Source organism: Morus notabilis, unplaced genomic scaffold, assembly GCF_000414095.1.
Source record: "Morus notabilis unplaced genomic scaffold, ASM41409v2 Scaffold466, whole genome shotgun sequence".
Lineage (NCBI taxonomy): Eukaryota > Viridiplantae > Streptophyta > Magnoliopsida > Rosales > Moraceae > Morus > Morus notabilis.
This window is the reverse complement of record NW_010358624.1, coordinates 279,378-295,813: the sequence shown is the minus strand read 5'-3', so window position 1 is coordinate 295,813 and position 16,436 is coordinate 279,378. Positions and strand designations below refer to the sequence as shown.

Here is a 16,436-nt window from a genome sequence, read left to right as displayed (position 1 = left end):
ATGCATATCAAAACACATTTTTTTCTTAAAGAGGAATTTTTTTTATTTTTGAATTGTCTTTTAGGTTTTTCAATTTTAGAAACCATCGACAAAGAAGAATTTAAAAAAAAAAATTGAACAAAATATATATCTTAGGAGTCATTTTTGTTTCTTGTCCGGAGAATTGTAGCACTAAACCCTTCCAATAGTTATATCTCTCTCTTCTTAGGCAACCTTCTCTCTCTTTTTTTTTTCCTTCTTCTACGGGCATGTGTAAAATCTTTAGTTTGAAAGCCAAAAAAAAAAGGAAAAAATAAAAAATAAAAAAAAGAAAAAGAATGGCATTCTTGTCAATAAATGTAAAAAAAGTGACTTGTTATTAAGTGAGTTTGTTTGAGAAAATGGAGATGATACATGTCCATAAACTAAGCAAACATCACATAAGATTATGTAAAAAAGTCTCTATTTAACATTCTTTAAAAAATCATAATCAGACTCATATATATATATTGACACAATTGATATAGTTGATAGTGAATTTATAAAATCACTCTTTAATAATATAATAACACTAATAAAAGTATGTAATTCTAGAAACATTATGTATTTGTCTTCTTCTTTGCTTCAATTCAGCTTCGGTCACTTTGTTTTCAGAGAGTAAATTGTCAAAAATAAAAATTTAGAGGCCAGATTGCAAATGTGGGATAAGCTCAGGACGCAAATGTAAAAAAGCCAATATTATATATGCGTGTGTGTATATATAGGGCTCGTTCATTTCACTGATTCGAGTTTTCAGTTTTAGGTTTTTACAGTAAAAAGTTCTCAGAAAATGTAACATTTAACTTTTTCTGCTACAGTGAAAAGCTCTCAGAAAATGTCACATCTCAACTCAAATTGAAAACTTGAATCCGCGAAGTGAACGAGGCCATATTCTCTCCACGGCCATGTATATTCTCTTCTCTCCACTGCCGCTCATTCTCTTCACGGTGACCCTCTCTTTCTCTCAAAAGTCACCCACACCCGCGGCATACATCTATTCGGCAGCTCCATTTCAAACTTTCAGGTATTTCGGCAGATCCATTTTTTGTTTTGTTTTGTTTTTTTTTTTTTCGTTTTGATGATTTGATCTATCTTTGTGGTTTTTACTTCTTTTCGTGTTGATGATTTAATTTGTGTTTATGGTTTGGATTTATGAATTTTTGTTTATGGTTTGATATGTGGTTTAATCATTGTTTATAAGAAAATCACAGTGAATACAATGGTTGTAAAAGTGCGTGTTATGCTACTGTATTTATGTATATGAAGTTTGTGCAAGAGTTTTCATGTGTATCATACGCACAAGATCATCAAAAAGTGTATAGAAGTTTTTATTTTTATTTTTTATTTTGTTTTATTTAATGATGGTGAGGATGATCATCAGAGAGGTATGGCCGCAGAGCCTGAATTAGATTAGGAAAAAAAAAATTTTTGACAAAACCCAACCCCAAAGAGAGAAAGAAGGTCACAATCACAAGCAAGCATGGTACTTTCAACAAATTAATGTTTGAGATTCGATCACTTGCCGGGCCAATTAGTGTGAGGAACATTGCAATTAGTGTGAGGAACATTGCAATCTTGAGTCGATTGAGTCTCAAAGTATGGACGTTGACGTGAAAGAGATTGATGGATTGAGTTTTGATACCAAAACTAAAGGCGAGCAACTCCAGAAAAGAAGGAGAAAATTGACCTCAAAAGTTTGGAGTCACTTTAATCATCTTCCTCAATTATTAATCATGTGTGTTTATTTTTAAATTTGTGAGAGACTTTTATGTCTTTGTTTTAATTTTAAATTTATATTATGTAATGTCTCTACAACATGTTAAACAAGTTGAGAAACATGTTTTATCACTCATTTTATAAACATGTTCAAAAATAGGTTAATATGACAAATTTATCACTCATTTTATAAACGGGTTCAGAAATATGTTCAAAAATAGGTTAACACGACCAATTTATCACCCATTTAATAAACGGGTTGACAGGTAATCAATGGGTTGACACGACACGTTTATGACATGTTTAATAAACGGGTTAGTCGTGTCGTGTCGTGTCAACCCGCCAATATACAGGTCATGTTTGGGTTTTGTATTTCAACACGATTAATAAACGGGTCGTGTTGTGTCAGGCCTATTCGTGTCAACTGAGAGGGTCAACACGATACGAACACGACCCGTCAACACGAATTGTTACCCCTAATTTTCAGAGTGTAAATTGTCAAAAATAAAAATTTAGAGGCCAGATTGCAAATGTGGGATAAGCTCAGGACGCAAATGTTAAAAAGCCACTATTATATATGCGTGTGTGTGTGTGTATATATATATATATATATATATTATTGCTGTCATGGTTTGGCAATAGCTCAGCTCCTCACTTCAGCATCGTATTATCATGTAAGTTGGTAACAGGACAAACCCAAGAACTTCCTGAATTAATGTCATGTTCACTTCGTTGATTTAAATTTAAAATTTGAATTTTTTTACAGTAAAAAACTCTCACAAATAATCACATTTAACTTTTTTATTACAGTAAAAAACTCTCACATAAAATTACATCTCAACTCAAATTCTAAACTCGAATAAATAAAGTGAACGGGCCTAAAATTCTCTTTCTTTGTTTTCTACTTCAATTATAGGATAATATGCCCATTTGCGTGCTTTTAGCTTTTGGATATTGTTGGCTCTTTCATTTCTCTTCCGTTGATGTGTGCCCACCACATGTACGGTGAAAGTCCCAAATGAAAAACTTTAGATTTTGCTGCTTCGTTTACGTTCTCTCGTAATGGAATCATTAGTTTCTCGAAATAGGCCATTGTTTGCTTCTCTCCCATGGAAAGCTTCATTTTTCCCAGAATGTATCCCATGCCGTACCTTTTCTGGAATTTTATAGAACAATTTCGATAAATCTTTCAATTTCTCATTGCACTACTCTTTCAACATTATGTTTTCTTCTGTTTTTAGAGTATATTGAATGTACAGAAATGGCTATAACGAAGTTTGTCCAGAGGAAATGTGTTTTTTGCAGTTATATATTGTGGCGGAGCAGAAATGTTTTTCAGTGTGAGCACAATGCAAAAAATAAAGTAGTATTTTATTCAATGGGGACATGGTTATGCATTTCAATTAGTGAGTGGAGCATATTTATATATATATATGTGTGTGTGTGTGTATTTTTTTCCTCAAAAAATAGGACACAACGACATATTGACTGTTGAGTGAAGGCATAGTTATAATCTTTTTTATAAAACAACGACAATGTGACTCCGTCACGGGGCATTTACGTGCCCTCTCAAGACAATGTGACTCCGTCACGGGTTATAAATGCATACATCTTTTATGTAGTAAAACTTTTTATTTTCCCCCCGTGCAGTTGTGGTTTGTTTTGTCAACTTAGCTGTGTGATCTCTGAATGGGGAGCTGCACCGTGGGGCTCCAACGCCTGTCTATCTTATCTTTTCAAAATGTAGTTTCTCTACATAGACCCAATAAATCACTCCTAAAACTACATTCATTGTCTGCAATTACACCTGTTTCTGGCTTTCCAAAGATCAAGCCAAGCCAGATAATAAGGAGTTGCTCCACCAATTCATTTGCTGTTGCTGACGATGGAAAGTACAGCAACAAACAGGTTATTAGCATTACTCCGCGCCTTTACGATTACATCCTTGCCAACGTTCGAGAGCCTGAGGTAGTTGACTAACTACACACTCCCATGTTCTGTAGTGAAATTATCCAAAAGTTTCTTTATGTGGTTACCTTCTTTTTTTTTTTTTTTTGGTTCTCCTATGTTTTTCCTTCTTGTTGTGTGATTGTTAAACAGAGGCTGCTTTTCAGATTCTAAGGCAACTTAGGGAGGAGACTGCTTCTATGCGCGGTAGTCAGATGCAGGTGTGTGTCACAAATTTGTGCTTTTTACTTCCTCGCCTTTTAATATTAATTTGCATATTTATTCATACTTTTGAATATTTTTCAACAGCTGTTGATTCCCAAACAAAGAAATTAATTACCAATAACTATTCATCAATACACAAAGTTAGATTTTTATTCATTAGGTGTCTCCGGATCAGGCACAACTGCTTGCAATGCTTGTGCAAATTCTTGGTGCAGAACGGTGCATCGAAGTTGGTGTTTACACAGTATGTTTTTTACACTTGATCAACTTTCCTTTGCTTTCCTAGAAATTTAAAGCATGCCAAACACTATAGAAGTGCTTAGGACTTGCGTTGCGAAATGATGATTTGAATAATAGACTAAAATTTCCTATGATTCATTACCGACTTAGTTTTATTCAGATTGATATTCATTCTACTAGTTATTGTTATGAGACAAATGATGTCCAAGAATTCAAAGAAGTAGTTGAAATTCAAGGGACCGTTGAGTTGGAGAGACCTTTTGAAATTGAAGAAGTGAGAGTGTAAGACGAGCAATTTGAGCTGCAATATAGATAGATCCCCTGGAGCGGACGGTTTCATGTCGGCATTCTTTGAACATTGTTGCGAGCACGTGAAAGGAGTTTTAATTAAGGTCTTTGGGGAAATTAGCCATGAGTTATTTTTTCAGAAAAGGCAATAATATTAGCCAAGAGTGGGCTGCTCGGAGCGATGCATTTTCATCACATTTTACATCTTTGCATATTAGCCACATTTATTTTTCTCTTTTTTGTGTGAAAGATGGTTTATCGGTAAATATGGTAGGTAGCTTAACTTATTTCTAATTGATATATATTTCCTTTATTAGGGTTATTCATCATTGGCTGTTGCATTGGCCTTACCTGAGTCGGGTCTCTTAGTTGCCTGTGAAAGAGATGCCAAATCTCTTGAGGTAGCGGAAAAGTATTATGCTCGAGCCAATGTCTCCCACAAGGTATTATCCATTCTCCTTCACGCGCTATTATTCAATGCAAAGGATTAGCTTTCCCATTTCTTATTTCCTACATCATGTAGGTTTCCGTCCCACCAAAAATATGTGGGAAAGGGTAACACCTCATTTTTCCATTCCCATTCATTATAAGTAAACATGCCCTATATGATTATAATTTTCTATGATATGATTAAATGTTTGTGGTGCTCTCTCTCCAACTAAATACGTTATTGTCTTCAAAATGACTATATGGTTATAGGTGCATGTGAAACATGGACTTGCAGTTGATTCCCTTAAATCACTGATTTCAAATGGTGAAGCATGCAGGTAATTATAATGAGCAGTTCTAAGCATATGATATTTTCTCCAATGCGTCTTTGCCCCGTTTGTTTCTGTGAGAATGTTTATCCGTGTATTACCATCTCTTTTGGTTTCTGTCAGTATTCATGAATTTTCTGGAATAAGTAAGGAATCAGCGCTGCGGACTAACAGTTTTGACAAATTTTCGCCTTTCCGCAGCTATGATTTTGCGTTTGTTGACGCAGAGAAAAGGATGTATCAGGAGTATTTTGAGCTGCTATTACAACTGGTAAGAACAAAACTAAAGCTTCATGCTGGGATCAAAATAGATCTGCATGCATATTATATGGATCAAAATAGCATTCCTTTGTTATTTTGGATAGCCAATCTCTTACTATACTCTCACTCTAACAAGTCTTGCCATTGACAACACTATGTACCTGAAAGTTCTCTCTTACTCTTATCTTTTTCCCCTTTTTGTCCATCTCTTCATCCTTGATTTATATTCTAGTATTGCGTCATATTAAGGGGGGATAATACGAAAAACCTTCCTTGTGTTTCACCAAAATTTGTGTCTACTTGTGTTTTTAGGAGTGCTAGAAATATTCTCTGTTTATAACATAGCGGATATTCTACACTAAACCTCATGGTTTTAGGAATGTAAGGGATATGTATAGTATTCTTGGAAATATTGGGTGGAACATAGCATTTTGATAAATACAAGGGAGGTTTTGTTATTAACCTTGTTAGTTAAAGATTGCTTGGTTACTTATACTTAATTTCCGTTATTTCTTCTTTATATATATATAATTTTTTTTTTTGGGGGGGGGGATTCTTTTTTTAATTTTGACTTTCTTATCATTGCCTGGTTAGCTTTTCCATTTAATTTTCTTATTAGCTTTTTTTTCTTTTCTTTTCTTTTCTTTTGAGGATGTAGCTATTGGTTTGTTGATACAGGTGAGAGTTGGGGGTGTCATTGTGGTGGATAATGTTCTTTGGAATGGAAAAGTTGCTGATCCAATGGTAACTAAAATAACTATGAACTCTGAATATTTTCTAATTAAATTAAGCAAGGTTATGCTTTTCTTCTTTTTAACTTTTGCTTATATTTGAGCAGGTAAATGATGCCAAAACTGCCAGCATTAGGAGTTTCAATAAAAGCATAATGGAGGACCAGCGTGTAAGCATTAGTATGGTAAGGTTTTTTTTTTTTTTTTTTTTTTTTTTTAATAAAAAAAATGGAATTTTCTCTATTTTTAAAAATCTGTTGTGAACTCTTCCCAAGTTATTCCTTACCCTGAATTTCTCAGGTTCCTATTGGAGATGGCATAACGATCTGCAGAAAGAGATAACTCTTGTAATTGAAGATGATAATTAAGCTGCTAAAGCAACCAATTTTGCACCAATAATGTCAGACAGTAGAGAGGAAAGGAAGGAGATGATTTTCCTATTATTTTGTTTTGCAAGGATTCACTATCTAATCTCCAAATTTGGAGGGGTTAAAATTGGGATACTAAATAATTATAAGGGAGGAGATTTTTGATAGGTTTAAAAAAAATGAACTACGAACAGTTTATTATTTTCAGCCGTTATATCTATAACAAAAATTATTTGTTATGTTTACTTTGTCAATCTAATATGATTTTGACGACACTGACTCTACCAATAAGTTAGCCTACCGGAGAAGGGAGTCTAGATCTCCTGTCTCGTTAGTTGTTTCTCTACTAATTATTTACTATGTTATCTAAATTTTAAAAAAAATCTGACCACATAAATAAAAATACTAAAAATACTTAAACAAATTACAAGGTGTCAAATTTTAATTGGTGAGACAGTCATCAAAATAGGAAAATGTGACAGCAGATCTTAATTCCCGGAGAAGGTCCCTAATTATAGGCACCAAAATATTTTCGCCTAATTCATTCCCTCCTCATGTATTTTACCAAATAATTATAGGCACCAAAATCTTTACTGATCCCCTCAGCTCACTTCTCTCTCTCTTTTCACTCTCTTCTCCTACCAAACAAGCTCTAGAACTAGTTGTTTGGTTATAACCGCAAACTCACTCATTGCACATTAAGTGAATGTTTCGTTTGTGTATTTAAAATCATAATTTAAAACTATTCTCATTTTATGTGTATTTTTTGTAAAAAAAAAAAAACACTATAAAAAATCGTGAATCATAATTCAGAATCATGGATGAATATAATAAACAAACCTCCTCTAAAAGAATGAAAGATTAGTTCCATGATAAAAAAGAATTAAGTTCAGGTATGAGTGAATTTCAAAATTAGTTTGGTAAACACTTAATTTTGGAATTAAGTTTTAGAAAAACAAAAAATTCCTATTGTATTGTTCACTAAACAAAATGAATTAGAATAAAAATAATTGGAATAAAATTAACCGTGGTTACAAAAATCTATTATATAACAATTTGTTTCGGGACTCATAATTGTTTGGTAGGAGATACAAGAAAAGTAAATAGATTGGATGAGAGGTTTCCTCAATTTTATCTCTAATAAGTAATACCAAATATCCTTAAAAAAATGTAATACCAAATAAAATAGAAATGTATTCTCATTCTTCTCCATTTCACACACCTTTATTAAAAAAAAATATATATATATATATATATAAATTTGATTTCTTGAGCGCGAGGTGAAAAATAAGGTCTCGTTCACTTCGCGGATTCGAATTTTCAATTCGAGTTGAGATGTGACATTTTGTGAGAATTTTTCACTGTAGTAGAAAAAATTAGATGTGACATTTTATGAAAGCTTTTTACTGTAGAAATCTAAAACTGAAAACTTAGTTGAGATGTGACATTTTGTGAGAATTTTTCACTGTAGTAGAAAAAATTAAATGTGACATTTTATGAAAGCTTTTTACTGTAGAAATCTAAAACTGAAAACTTGAATCTGTAAAATAAACGATACCTAAGTGTCCTTATCCACGAACTTAATTACTAATTTGTAGGTGGTATCATCCATTTAATTTCCAAAGCAAAAGTAGACACCATTGACATCCAATATATTTGGACATGGTTTACTGTGGGAAATTTTGATTAATATGTTTTCTTTTTTCTGCTAGGTATTCACATTTCTGACTCACAAACTTACAACCTGTTTTATTCTTTAATATTTAAGCCTCGTTGACTTCGCGAATTCGAGTTTTTAATTTGAGCTGAGATGTGATATTTTCTGAGAGCTTTTCACTGTAGTAGAAAAAATTGATGTGACATTTTCTGAAAGTTTTTTACTGTAAAAACTTAAAATTAAAAACTCAAATAAGTGAAATGAACGAGGCATTAAAAACTTCTGCTTCACTATTATAAAGATTCGTTTGGAATAGTTTGTATTTTTATTTTTAAGCAATAATTAAAGTTTTTTTAATTTGTGTTTAGATAATGCATAGAAAATAGTTTTTTTTTTTTAATTTTATAAGAATTTTTAAACATATTTGGTAAATAATTAAAAGCTCTTATTGTTACAAAAATTAATATTTGTCAGAAATATAAAATAAACAGGGAAAATTCAAAAAATTTGACAAACAGCTACGAATAAAAAAGAAAATCTTGTATCAGTCTTCCAGTCTCCCCCACGTACGACTGAACTCCTCTTCCAGTTCTCTCATCGATATTTTTCCGTACTCCGTAGTATTATACGGATATACGGATTACTCATACACTGACACTGTCTGTACGTACATATATACGCTTTTCGCAGTAGAGATTCCATTACAATATCATCTTCCTTCCAAGCCTCTCATCTTCTGCAATTCCTTTGAATTCCCCTCTAATGGCGGATCGCCGGCGGAGCTTTTTCAAGGAGGAAATCCTGACCTACGCTTATATCCTCCTCTACATCGCTCTCTCCAGCGGTCAAATCTTCTTCAACAAGGTATTTGCCTTTGTATATATATGTATGTATTTATATTAGATCTAGAATTGCCGCGGTTTTGATCTCACACGCTTGTGTTTTCGAACGGTTAGGGCTTCGTATCCGTTTGGGTCCCGAGAAAATGGGGATGAATTTCGTAGGAAATGGTTGGAATTAAAGAGTGAATGGATTCCATTTTGACCTGGGGAGTGTTCTATTGCGTATGTTTGGGAAAAAAAGGAGTTATGTATGTGTTTGTATGTATATATATGCGTGTGTATGTATATATATGTTTGCAAGAAGTAATTTTTAGGAATGGGTATGTTTTTGTTCTTTAAACGATGTTGCATTTCTGAAAAGATATCAAGTTCACAAGTCATATCATTTCTATTAAGTTGGTGTTTGTATGGTTTATGAATGATTGCGTTTTTTAATGAAAACAATTTCACTTCTTTCAAAAAGTATTTAAAATTGCAGGAGAATATATTTTCTGAAGCGTGTGAATGATCTAAATTCTGTCATTCTGTTCAAATGAAGCTTGAATAATTTTGCTAAAGTAAGGGAACAATAAGAGATTTAAGTATATAGCACAGAAGAATAAGTGGACTGAGAAATAGAATCTGGGCTTAACAGATCAGATACTGATACATCAAGTGATTTCAGATCACATAAGCCTTTTTCTACTACGGGGTCGGGTTTTTGGTGTTGGAAAGCAGAGTGTTTAGTCTTTCTCTACTTTGGGGTTCTTGGGGGTTTTCCTGAATGTATACACTTTTTTCCCCTTTCCAACCAACTTTTATGTTCTCTACAGCTTCCTTAGTTAATTTGCTGTGAACAGTACCCTTTTTTGTACATTTTATAGTAAAATGTCTAATGCGGTTGAAGGCAATGTGAGAAAAAAAAGCCTAACTATCAGATATCGATCCCTTTTCTTGACTTTGAATTATATTAAGGATTGTTACACAGATATGTCAACCTTAATTCTGTCAGACTGATGCAAGCGAAATAATAGCAAAAAGGAGTGTAAATTGTTACTGAGTCATGATTATGCGTATGATGGGCATGAAATGTCTTTTAAAGTTGTGCCACAGCAATTTCTGAAGTCCATACGTAACTTTAACTGATGAGCTTGTGTTTTAGCCCATTGGCTAGTTGGCTGCTGCTTGGTATATGTCCATAGACATTGTGTTGCATCGTTGTGCAGTCAGCAATTTTATCACATCTTGGTAAAAGGTGTCCCTTTCTTATGTTTGTGAGAATGAAGAGAAATCTTCTATATTGTTCGTCTTATTTCCACCTTAAGGCCTCGTTCGTTTCGTTAATTCGAGTTTAAAATTTGAATTGAGATGTAATTTTATGTGAGAGCTTTTTACTGTAACAAAAAAGTTAGATGTGACTATTTGTGAGAGCTTTTTACTGTAGTAAAACTCAAATTCTAAACTCAAATAAGCGAAACGAACGAGGCCTAAATCTTAATTGCTAGAAGGCACCATTTTCCAATAAAAGCTTTTAGAATTATCCTGAAACTAAAGGTGTGTAAGAACAGTTCTATGTGATTGAAGGCCTATATCTGTCCTTTTGTTTAATTTAATTTAATTTATTTTATTTAATAAGAAATGAGAAGCTATTATTAATTAGCTAGGAAAAAGTGTACAAAAGGGGGCAAAGAGTCCCCTGAAATTAAACAAAAACCATGAAACATGAAACAGAACCAAAGCCACCTTATACAGAAACCAAAAACCATGTTACTCTTACAGTTCATGTTTCGTATTATCATAATCCTTGTTATTATGGCCTTTCCCACTGAATTTGATGTCCTCCATATTGTGAAAGGGCGATTACAGAGCTGATATAGACTTATAGTTCGCAACTTCCTATTGTTTTTTAATTTCAAATAATTGTGAAATGCAGTGGGTTTTATCTTCAAAGGAAATAAACTTCCCTTATCCTCTTGGGTTGACACTTCTTCACATGGTCTTCTCCTCGGTCTTGTGTTTTCTTCTCACAAAAGTTTTTAAGGTATTCATCTGAGCAATTCATGATATGCTATCTTTTAGTTATTCTTTTTTGTGCAACTATTAATCTTTGTTGGCTACATATCTCACAGATTATGAAGGTTGAGGAAGGAATGACTCCAGAAATGTAAGTAAAGAGCTGACTACCTTTCTTGTATCTTATATTTTTGTTTCCATTTGTCATCCATGTGTCAAACCCTTTTATTAAGATCATAACAATCGTTCCCATGGATAAATTCAAATGTTCATATTGCTGAAGAGTCTCAAAGTTATCCATTCTTCTTAACTGAACTAATAAAGTTATATTGGGTTTGAATTGCTTTAGTTGGTTAACTTCAATGCGTCAGTGTCACTACAGGGTCTCTGTTCGTTAAATTGAGAAAGAACCAAATGGAAACTAGTGGTGTGTTTTTGGTTGTTTTGATTGATGGTGCTAAGGAAATGAAATTTAATATTAGTATGAAGTGCTAAAGCTACTAAAGTTATTTGGATAATCTTGCTGGTTGTCGGGAATTAATTCTTTAACATTGATTTGTGTTTCAGTAGGTTTGTTTCTCTTGGAAGAAATTACCGTATCAATTTTTTGCTTTTTTCTTATATCTTTCGTATTTAACAATATCCTGCATCTGACGAAAGTTCTATTATTCAGATATGCAACATCAGTTGTGCCAATTGGTGCGATGTTTGCTATGACTCTTTGGCTGGGAAATACTGCCTACCTATATATTTCCGTTGCATTTGCGCAAATGTTGAAGGCAATCAGTAAGTCTTGTTATTCCGATATTCTGGTCCCACTGTGGCTAAATACCTATATCTTGTAGAAGTTATCTCGTCTCAAGTCTCAACAGATTGAAATTATTTAATTTTTTGGTTTTTACGTTTCCTCCACCTTTAAATCTGAATCTCAAGGAATTCACAGTTCAGAACGCTACTGATGTCTGGTTTGGGGTTTGCCCTCATTGGTCAATGTCTATCTGTTTGTTAACTGGCAGCACTACCAGATTTATTATTTATTTATTTACTTATATTATTTGTGTGTGTGGGTTGGAATGTTCGGATTATAGCTTGGTAAATAGGTTCTGGATATTGTTTATTACTATTTGTTATGTTTATGAGTTTCTATATTTGATATCTTGCATGACATATCTCTGCAGTGCCTGTAGCCGTTTTCGTTCTTGGAGTAGCAGCTGGGCTTGAGGTAATGAGCTGCAGAATGCTATTGATCATGTCGGTGATAAGTTTCGGTGTTCTAGTGGCTTCTTATGGTGAGATAAATATCAACTGGATAGGAGTAGTTTACCAGATGGGAGGAGTGGTTGGAGAAGCTCTAAGACTTATTTTCATGGAGATTTTTGTCAAAAGAAAGGGACTCAAGCTAAACCCCATATCTGTCATGTACTATGTTAGTCCTTGCAGGTATACGTCATATGATCTTCTGCTTGTACGCACTCCTACCTTGGAATTATTTTCTTTCTTTCTATCCATGAATGAATGAATGTGTCTATCAACTAAATTGTTCTCTTATGCAGTGCAATTTGCCTATTCATTCCATGGATTTTTCTTGAGAAGCCAAAGATAGCCGATGGCTCATGGAATTTTCCGCCCGTGATCCTAGCACTCAATTCCATGTGTACTTTTGCACTTAACTTATCAGTTTTCCTTGTGATTACGCATACAAGCGCTTTGACCATTCGAGTAGCTGGAGTTGTCAAGGATTGGGTTGTTGTCTTATTGTCTGCCCTTTTGTTTGCTGATACCAAGCTGACGCTGATAAATCTCTTCGGCTATGCCATTGGTAAGCAATTGACAACTCCTGCTTTTCTGTATTTATGTAAAAGTTTATTTTACAATAAACATAATCTCAATGGAGAAAAAGAATAAAAGAAAAAACGTAGTAGTACTAGAAGCATCATTAAAGCTTAAAAAAGGCCTGTGAAATGGTATTTTAGTGACAAGAGCTATTTTAATTGATAATGCATATATTAGCACTTTTGATGCACACAAACACGTACACATCCCTGCCCTTTCTTTTTGGGGAAAGTTTACGAGTCTAGGCTAAAATCCAGGATTCTGTCTTATTTGCCTATATGGCAAAGTTCATAGACATGGAAATTGTATAATACCAATTTAAAGAAGTGTCTGAAGAAAATCTTAATTCATTTATTTGGATTATCAAACTTGGCTGACAGTACTCCAAAAACATGAGAATCATGCAACTTACTGTCCTCGCTTGATAATTTCTGGTTTGAGCTCTGGAATGGGGAAGTGTTGATCAAACAATAGTAGAATCATGCAACTTGATTTTCATCAACTAATTTATTATTATTTTTCTCTCTCTCTCCCGGTTGCAGCCATAGCAGGCGTAGCAGCATATAATAATCACAAGCTAAAAAAGGAAGCTTCTAAACACAGCTCTGATGACTCGGAAAATCCCGAGTCTGTACCAATGGTCACAACCTCAGGTTCCAACAAGTAGAAATACATTAATATCGGAATCTTCTTACTTATTTCCAAGGTATGTCTCAGACACATTGTTTAGAAAGTACAATGTTTTAGATCGCATTGATTATTTTCCCTTTCGTTTCAGTCTGAGTACCTCCGAAACTTCTTCAACCCCGCGATTTTGTTTAACACCCTGCAATTTGGATTTTGGCTTTTATGAAGCATCGATGTTTAAGACTCTTCATGTCCTTTTATTGATTGTTGTAGCTGCTCCTACGATGAGGCATTCTTGCAATGGCGCAAAGTACAGAGACGGGTCGAACTGTAGAGATAGGAGAGTTCCTCTATTTATCATTGCATAAAAAACTGAATTTTCAGAAGTCAATATCAATGATTTCTCTGTAAATTAAGCTCTCGGATCACAGTGTTAGTAATGTACTATCTTTGTTAATTAAAAAAATTTTGATAATTGTCGGTAGCAATGCTCAGGAGTACATGTTGCTGAGTATATGTTGGCTTTACATTATTATTTGAACGTAGAACTAGTATATGCAAAAATAAGACTTTCATTTGTCTCAGCAAATTATCTGTGCAGGGCAAGTGAGAACAACATTTTTATCCTTTTTTTTTTCAAAAATAAATAAAAAATAACTGTTCATGTTAAAAGTTTGGAAGATGGTTAATCGAGTTTTTTTTTATTTTTTTTATTTTTTTTACATATGCGGCAAAGTATAATGTAAAGGAATATGGGAACAAAAAAGAAAGTACATAAATTCCAATAAGCATTTAGATAAGTACCAGTAATTTATAGGAAAAAAATTCTCAAAAATGCTCTTGAATATTTAACATATCTGTTTGGGATTCAAATCACTTGTTTACTTTTTAATTTCTAAAATGCTTGTTAGATCTGATGTTACGTCTGATGTTTTAGATGATGTTGAAACACTGTCTGGAATACATCTTGATTAATTAAGATCCGGGTTTCTTACTATTCAGATTAATTACTAAGGAAAGACTGTAATGTAGAAAGTAAAATAAATGCACACGATATGATATCGCAGTTCGGTGCGCACACCTACTCTGCGGGGTCACGCCCAGACAATAAACAGTTTCACTATACTTTAAGAATTACAACACTGACAGACTTATTCACTTAATGACTCCCTCCTAAACTATGACGATGCTGTGATAAATTTCCACAGTGATTGTTTAGCGTGCACCACACGACTTCTATTCACCTGGTGAACTCCCTTCAACCGGCAGAACTTCCTCCCGAAAGCAACAAATCCCTCTCCTGAAGGACGATCTCAATAGCGCACTAGGCTCACCAAAACTCACATATTCTTTTATGAAAATATTCTATTAAACCCATACATTTCTCTAGCTGAAACCAAAGCTTTTAATAATATTTTCAGCAGATCACGAGAATCTAGTTTAAAAACTAAAGCACCGATTCTCTTATACTTTTTTTTCAAAATCTTCTCCAATATGATCTACACAAAGCACTCTGCATAGTCTTCTTTAGATTTGAATTTCAAATAATCGGATTCACCTTTTTGGACTTCAAATCCAAACCACTTTAGGAAATCAAATCTGAACAGCTTCTCTTGGCTAGCTCCACATCAATGCACGTCAAAACACCTCCATGCACAAATATATATATATATATATATATATATATATATATATCAAACTTTCACTTAAACACGTTTTCTTTAAACTTACTCCTTATCTCAATCTGCTATCCAAAACTTTCAAATACTCCAAGTTATTACTGTATCTCTTATCCTCATGAATAGCAATCAGATTATGCCACTAGAAATCAAATCTGAATATGCCTTTGAATTCAAATCTGAATCTTCCTTGGGTTGCAAGCAAATATCTTGTAGGCTATCTCCCATTCAAAATTGAACTCACCCTTTTTAATTCTTATCTCCACATATCACAACTCAACAAAATCTGCAACTTTAACTTCAAATCTGATTCGAAATCTTCTTATGCAATATGAAATCTTCTTGAACCTATTTTTTAAATTTTTACAAGATTGCTAATAAATTGCCAACTAATAAAAATACTTAACAATGGTGTTTAACCAACAGTATCATAACACATTATTTAAAAAATATGAAATGTTTTTCCATAATTTAGATTGTGTTTGGAGTTATTTTTGTTTTTGTTTTTCACTTTTTTCAAGAAATAAAAAATAAAAACGAAAGAGAAACGACGTTTGACAAAATTAAAGACAAAAAATGAAAATGAAAACGATTTTTTAGTTTAGTGTAAAATATGAGAGAAATAAAAAATGACTTTTAGTCGTTTTTTATTTTTTATTTATGTTTTCTTCTCTCTCGAGGAGAAAGAGACATTAATGGATTTAATTGATTTTTTTATACTAAAAATAATTTATTGATAAAACTACTAAATGCATTTTTAAAAATAATTGATGTGTAGATTGAAAACGTTTTCATTTCCATTTTCATATAAAAAATAAAATCATTTTAGAATGAGTTTTAAACGCACCCTTAATATTTGAGTTTATTTAATAAATGATTGGATAGATCTCGTTTGGTGTACCAGAAATTAGATATAGTTGATTTAAATCCTATGTTGTGGGATTTGAAAGGCTCCTAAGGATAATTTTTTTAAAGTATTAAAAAAATTAAATTAATAAGAAAAAAGGAAAAAAAACCACGTAAATTTAACTCTTAGGCTTATTTATTTTACAAGTTTAAATTTATAATTTGAGTTAAAAAGTGAATTTACGTGAAAAAAAAAGTTCAGTAAAATAAAGTACAAACCACCTTAAAGACTGTTGATAACTCTTAAGTTTGGAATTAGAATGAGGCGAAAGTGAGAGAGGAAAAAAAAAAAAAAAAAAACCCAAAACGCCATTTATTGCAACTACATGAAGAAGAAGACCAATTGAT

The 16,436-nt window shown here is 33.0% G+C and overlaps 2 protein-coding genes across 3 annotated transcripts; both read left to right on the top strand.

Annotated features, from left to right (window-relative positions):
- The first annotated feature begins 2,657 nt into the window (after positions 1-2,657).
- On the top strand, positions 2,658-6,703 carry LOC21394601 (O-methyltransferase MdmC). The gene is made up of 10 exons (XM_024162180.1): positions 2,658-2,734; positions 3,385-3,702; positions 3,849-3,902; positions 4,067-4,150; positions 4,752-4,877; positions 5,134-5,201; positions 5,394-5,463; positions 6,132-6,197; positions 6,292-6,369; positions 6,485-6,703. The coding sequence occupies exons 2-10, from the start codon at positions 3,424-3,426 to the stop codon at positions 6,524-6,526; spliced, it is 867 nt and encodes a 288-aa protein (XP_024017948.1). The 5' UTR covers positions 2,658-2,734; positions 3,385-3,423; the 3' UTR covers positions 6,527-6,703.
- Positions 6,704-8,739: 2,036 nt separating this feature from the next.
- LOC112090575 (probable sugar phosphate/phosphate translocator At3g14410) lies at positions 8,740-14,059 on the top strand. 2 transcript variants are annotated; one of them, XM_024162173.1, is made up of 8 exons: positions 8,740-9,073; positions 10,964-11,071; positions 11,160-11,194; positions 11,717-11,829; positions 12,222-12,483; positions 12,597-12,862; positions 13,419-13,582; positions 13,777-14,059. In XM_024162173.1, the coding sequence occupies exons 1-7, from the start codon at positions 8,972-8,974 to the stop codon at positions 13,541-13,543; spliced, it is 1,011 nt and encodes a 336-aa protein (XP_024017941.1). In that variant the 5' UTR covers positions 8,740-8,971; the 3' UTR covers positions 13,544-13,582; positions 13,777-14,059. The 2 variants fall into 2 exon arrangements, with proteins under 2 accessions (XP_024017941.1, XP_024017942.1); XM_024162174.1 differs by lacking the exon at positions 13,777-14,059 and adding an exon at positions 13,655-13,749.
- Positions 14,060-16,436: the final 2,377 nt, after the last annotated feature.

Excerpts from the sequence above, each read along its gene's own strand:
- LOC21394601 (XM_024162180.1), top strand. The coding sequence starts at position 3,424 with ATGGGGAGCTGCACCGTGGGGCTCCAACGCCTGTCTATCTTATCTTTT. Across the intron at positions 5,202-5,393 it reads TCAAATGGTGAAGCATGCAG|CTATGATTTTGCGTTTGTTG; the intron begins GTAATTATAATG and ends GCCTTTCCGCAG. Across the intron at positions 6,370-6,484 it reads AGCGTGTAAGCATTAGTATG|GTTCCTATTGGAGATGGCAT; the intron begins GTAAGGTTTTTT and ends TGAATTTCTCAG.
- LOC112090575 (XM_024162173.1), top strand. The coding sequence starts at position 8,972 with ATGGCGGATCGCCGGCGGAGCTTTTTCAAGGAGGAAATCCTGACCTAC. Across the intron at positions 11,072-11,159 it reads TTCTCACAAAAGTTTTTAAG|ATTATGAAGGTTGAGGAAGG; the intron begins GTATTCATCTGA and ends CATATCTCACAG. Across the intron at positions 11,195-11,716 it reads GAAGGAATGACTCCAGAAAT|ATATGCAACATCAGTTGTGC; the intron begins GTAAGTAAAGAG and ends TCTATTATTCAG.